Genomic DNA, 5,151 nt, shown 5'->3' on the forward strand with positions numbered 1-5,151 from the left:
AAACAAAACAAAGGATGAACCATACATGAATTCATGGACCTGGAACATTTTTGAGATTATCTTTTTAAATGGTACAATTTCTTCATGTTTGCAATGTGAATTAAAAATGAGTTTATGAGATTTGCGCATCAGTGTTACATTTGTCAGAATTGGGGTTGTATATGAGGGGAAATGAATATCAAATGTCCTTACCAGAGGTGTGGGGCTTCAGTGTGATCTTCGGTACCTTGAACCAGGAGGAAGACTCCTTTTCTTCAGCCTCCTTGCCTCTGCTATCCACCTCCCTCCACATCTGTGTTTTTGTTGAGCTGAACTCAACAGGAGACTCGGAGCTGTCCCTGTCCAACATGTCTGTTCTGGCGTGAGACGACACCACGTGTGTCGAAGTCTCCGGTGTATCGCTCAAAAAGGCCATTTCACCTGATTGTCTGCTATCTCCCCTCACTTCTCTGGGCGATGAATCTTTTCCCATTTTACCTCTTGTTTCTGTTTTCTCCCCTCCTGAAGACATTTTGCCATATGGACTGGTGAATTCCACTTTTGGAAACTTGATTTTTCCACTGAACGTCCCTTTATCATCCTTGGGGCTTTGGTGAGGAATTGTATCTTTTTCTACATCGATGCTTGAACTCTCTTCCTTTATTGCGACGTCAAATGATCCGGATTTGCCAGAAGAAAATGAAACCTTGGGCATTTTAAATTTCTCCCCTTTTGATGTTTCCTCTTCCTCTTCTTCCCTTTCTACACCGAGTTCTACTGTTTTATCTTTAGATTTCCCAAAGTTTGACTTGATTTTGATTTTGGGCATCTTCCCCCTGACCTCCTCTGTTGTCATTTCAGCTGTTGTCTCAGATTTTGGGATACTCACAGCTGATTCATCAGTATCGTTAGGCTTTACCAGGACAAAAACAGCTTTCTTTACTTTGGGTATCTTAGGACCCTCGTATTGCACTTCTGGTCCATGGATGTTCATCTCTCTTTCAGGAGAAGTGAGGGAGGGTAATGGAACACCAAATTTAGGGATCTTGACTTTCTTGTCCGTTTCTGTTCTGTCATCATCTTCATCTTGTGATGCACCAATATCAAACTCAATGTCTGTTATCCTGGGAATTTTGATTTCCTTACTGAAAGATGAGTTAGCCTTATCTCCTCCTATTTCTGTTTTTAGACAAACACTTGGTAACGTAACATTTGCTTCTGGAATATTAATCGGATTTTTGTCGTCTGACTGCTCGTTGTGTTGGACCTTTCTTTCACCGGTCGACTTTACGTCTACTGTTACGTCTCCACCAGTTTTCCTTTTTGGTAATCCAATCTTGAACCTTTTTCCTTTGACTTTGGGCTCCTTAACTTTGGTTCCTGCTGTGTTCAGATCCAAATCGGGTAAATCAACTTTTGTCTTGTCTTTCTTCCCTTCTCCTCTGTGCAATCCGGCATGGAGCTCCAAGTCTCCTTGTGGACCTTTTATATCAGTTGTTGGCCCTTTGAGTTTTAAACCTTTGTGTTCACCCTCAACATGCATATCATCTAATTTATGAGCCTCTGCTTTCCCTGTTGGTAATTTTATCCCAGGTGATTTCTCTTTTTGCAATAAAATGTTTCCCTTTAGATGTTCAACATCTGGACCTGTGAGTTCCATTTCCATAGCAGGTACTTCATTATCTCTACCTTTACCTTTAGGAAGAGATATATCAACTTTTGGCATCTTGAACTTCCCTCCTTCACCCTTAATTTCAAGATTGGGACCTTCAGTTTTAACTTTCGGTAGTGAAATGCCTACTGAGGAAACGTTTGATAGGTTTCCCTCTCCCTCAACCGTTCCTTTTATTTTTCCAGATTTTTCTTTGGGTAGAGAGATGTCAACATTTGGCATCTTTATCCTCCCTTCTGCATCTCCCTCAAGCTCAACCTCTGGGCTTTCAAAATTTCCTTTAGGTAATGAAATATCAACAGAAGGCATACTGATGTGTGGCATCTTAAAATGACCACCCTGACCTTTAATGTCCACTTCTAGACTGTCTTTTCCTTTAGGCACAGAGAATTCAACATTTGGCATTTTCACATGAGGCAGCTTGAACTTTCCTCCCACGTTTCCTTTCATTTCAGCATCTAGATCATCAAATTCCCCTTTTGGTATTGATACACCAGCTGATGGTATTTTCATGTACGGTATTTTGACATCAACATCAAGACCTTCCACTTTTCCTTTGGGAAGTGAAATATCAACAGAGGGCATCTTAAATTTGCCACCTTCCCCCTTGATCTCCATCTCTGGACCTTCTATGTGTCCTTTGGGCAGAGAAACATCAACATCTGGCATTTTCCATTGAGGTAATTTGAATTTCTCTCCAGAACTTCCCTCTATGTTAAGATTTGGACCTTCAACTTTTCCTTTGGGAAGTGAAATATCAACAGAGGGCATCTTAAATTTGCCACCTTCCCCCTTGATCTCCATCTCTGGACCTTCTATGTGTCCTTTGGGCAGAGAAACATCAACATCTGGCATTTTCCATTGAGGTAATTTGAATTTCTCTCCAGAACTTCCCTCTATGTTAAGATTTGGACCTTCAACTTTTCCTTTGGGAAGTGAAATATCAACAGAAGGCATGCTGATATGTGGCATCCTGAACTTTCCACCTTCCCCTTTGATTTCCACTTCTGGGCCTTCAAACTTTCCTTTGGGCAGAGATATATCAACATTTGGCATTTTTACATGTGGCATTTCAGTTGCTGCCATGTCTTGAAATTTACCCTTTGGAAGAAAGATGTCAACACCGGGCATTTTAAACTTTTGCTCTGCACCTCCCTCCATTTTAACTTCAGCCTTTGCTTTTGGAAGTGAAACATCAACTGAAGGCACCTCAAAATGAGGTACTGAAGTTTTTGCAACTCCGGGTTCAACCTTCGCCTGGAACTCAGGTGCATCAACCTCTGGGGTCTTCATTTTTGGAAGACTGAAGTCAACGTGTGGCATTTTGATGTTAGGCATCTTTAACTTTCCCCCACCTTCAATTTCAACATCTGGTCCTGTCTGTCCCTTAAATATGTCGACGGTTGGCATTTTGAATTTGCCTTCCTTTCCTTCTATGCCTTCTATGCCTTCTACATCTGGAAAACTCATTTGACCAGTCTTGTGTTTTGGTATTGTTATATCAACAGTGGGCATTTTGACATAAGGCATTTTAAACTTGTCTCCATCGCTCTCTATGTCAATGCTTGGTGCATGAAGATCTTTAGATTTTCCTTTGGGAAGGGACACATCTATTGTTGGCATTTTGAATTTTCCTTCACCTCCTTTAAGCTCCACATCAGGTCCTTCCATTTTCTTTCCTTTTGGCAGGGACACATCCAGGTCCACTTTGGGAATTTTGAGGTTTCCTTCGTAACCTTTAATGTCTGCTTCTGAAACGTCAACTTCTGTTTTGGGGAGGAGAACCTCTGTCTCTGGTGTTTTAGCTGCCGGCAATGACAGCTCAACTGATGGCATCTTGCCTTTGGCCTGAACTTCAAGTTCACGGTTTGGTTTTCCTAAATTTTGTTCTTTAGAGCCAAATCCTGGGACTGAGAACTTTGGCAGTTTAATAGTGACATCAGGAACATGGAAGCCTGCCTTCCCTTCCGCATCTGCTTCCACTTTAGCATCAACCTCTCCTTCTGTAAGCTGAACCTTTGGTGATGACATTTTGAATTTGGGGAACTTCGTTTTATGTTTTCCTTTCCCGTCTTGGACCTCAAGATTGAAATCTACCTTAGGAATGTCAGGTTTCCCACATTTCATTTTGACATCAACATCAGGACAAGATACAGATACATCTGCATTCGTTTTAGAAATTCCAAATGAAGGAAATTTCATTTTTGTTTTCTTCACTTTCACTTTTCCATCTCTATCAAACTCGACTGACGGTGCCCTGATCTCTCCTTCCACACTTTGCGGATTAAGGGAAACATCTCCTTTGGGTCCTGATACTTTCAAATCACCACTCTTTGACTTTCCACCAAATCTGGGCAGGGAGAAACTTGGGACTTTGAGTGAGACATCAGGTATATCAAAGCTGCTCCCTGATGAAGGCCTTCCTCCTTCTGCTTTCAAAAGCTCCAGTTCCACCTCATCACCTTGAGGTTTGGGGAGAACAAAATTTAAATCCACTTTTGGAGCTGAGATGTCAACTGTTGGCAGTTTGACTGAGGGGAGTTTTAGGGATGCACCTGAATCTTCTATGCCCCCTGTGTCCAAGTCTTGACCTTTAACTTTTAACTTGGCTGTTTTGATATCACTTTTGAGGCCAGACATCTCCAAATCTCTGGACACATCAAAGCCACTGGCATCCATTTTAAATCTTTTATTTTTTTTACCTGAAGGAACATTGAGATCTAAATCAAATCTAGGCATATTTATGTCAAGAGATGGCATCTGGAGCTTTCCACCTTTTTTATCAGCTTTTGGATGTTCAAACTTTCCCATTCCTGATGGAACTTCGATACTAATATCTCCCTCAACTTTTCCCCCTGGAAAAGATATATCAGCAGCAGGCACTTTAATCGTACCTTCTTTAATTTCTGGCCCTTCCACTTTGACATCCCCTTCAGGCAGGTTCACCTTTGGAAATGAAATGGCCACTTTTGGCATTTTGTATTTGCCTCCTTTTACATCAAGACCCTCAACATCAAAATCTCCATCAACCTTTACTTTGGGAAGTGAAATATCAGCAGATGGCTTTGCAAATTTTCCTTTTATGTCTGGTCCCTCAACTTTTGGGAGACTGACCTTTGGTAGAGAAACATCAAACTTTGGCATCATGAATTTTCCACTGCTCACATCAGGGCCTTCAAGACTGATGTCACCCTCTATTGTGCCTTTAGGAAGTGAAACGTCAATGGAGGGCATGTTAACATTTGGCCCTTCAATCTGAGGACCCTCAACATCTACCTTTGGACCTTTAGCTTTCATTTTAGGCAGATTTATATCAATTGAGGGCATGTGGAATTTGCCTCCTTGAGCAGCATGTCCTTCAGCTTCTATTTCTCCTTTAACTTTTCCTTTGGGAAGTGATAAATCAACATCTGGCATCATAATTTTCCCAGTCTTGATGTCTGGACCTTTTATCTTCAAATCACCTTCTGGGAGATTCACCTTTGGTAGAGAAACATCCA

General features: G+C 41.4%; 1 protein-coding gene across 1 annotated transcript in view; it reads right to left on the bottom strand.

The window, feature by feature from the left end:
* The window catches only part of prx (periaxin), a gene marked incomplete in the record, with an annotated part of 26,579 nt that overhangs the window by 1,828 nt on the left and 19,600 nt on the right, over positions 1-5,151 (bottom strand). Inside the window, 1 exon segment of the mRNA XM_014015959.1 lies at positions 193-5,151. Coding sequence (XP_013871413.1) covers positions 193-5,151 — 4,959 coding nt within the window.

Source organism: Austrofundulus limnaeus, unplaced genomic scaffold (assembly GCF_001266775.1).
Source record: "Austrofundulus limnaeus strain Quisiro unplaced genomic scaffold, Austrofundulus_limnaeus-1.0 Scaffold136, whole genome shotgun sequence".
Lineage (NCBI taxonomy): Eukaryota > Metazoa > Chordata > Actinopteri > Cyprinodontiformes > Rivulidae > Austrofundulus > Austrofundulus limnaeus.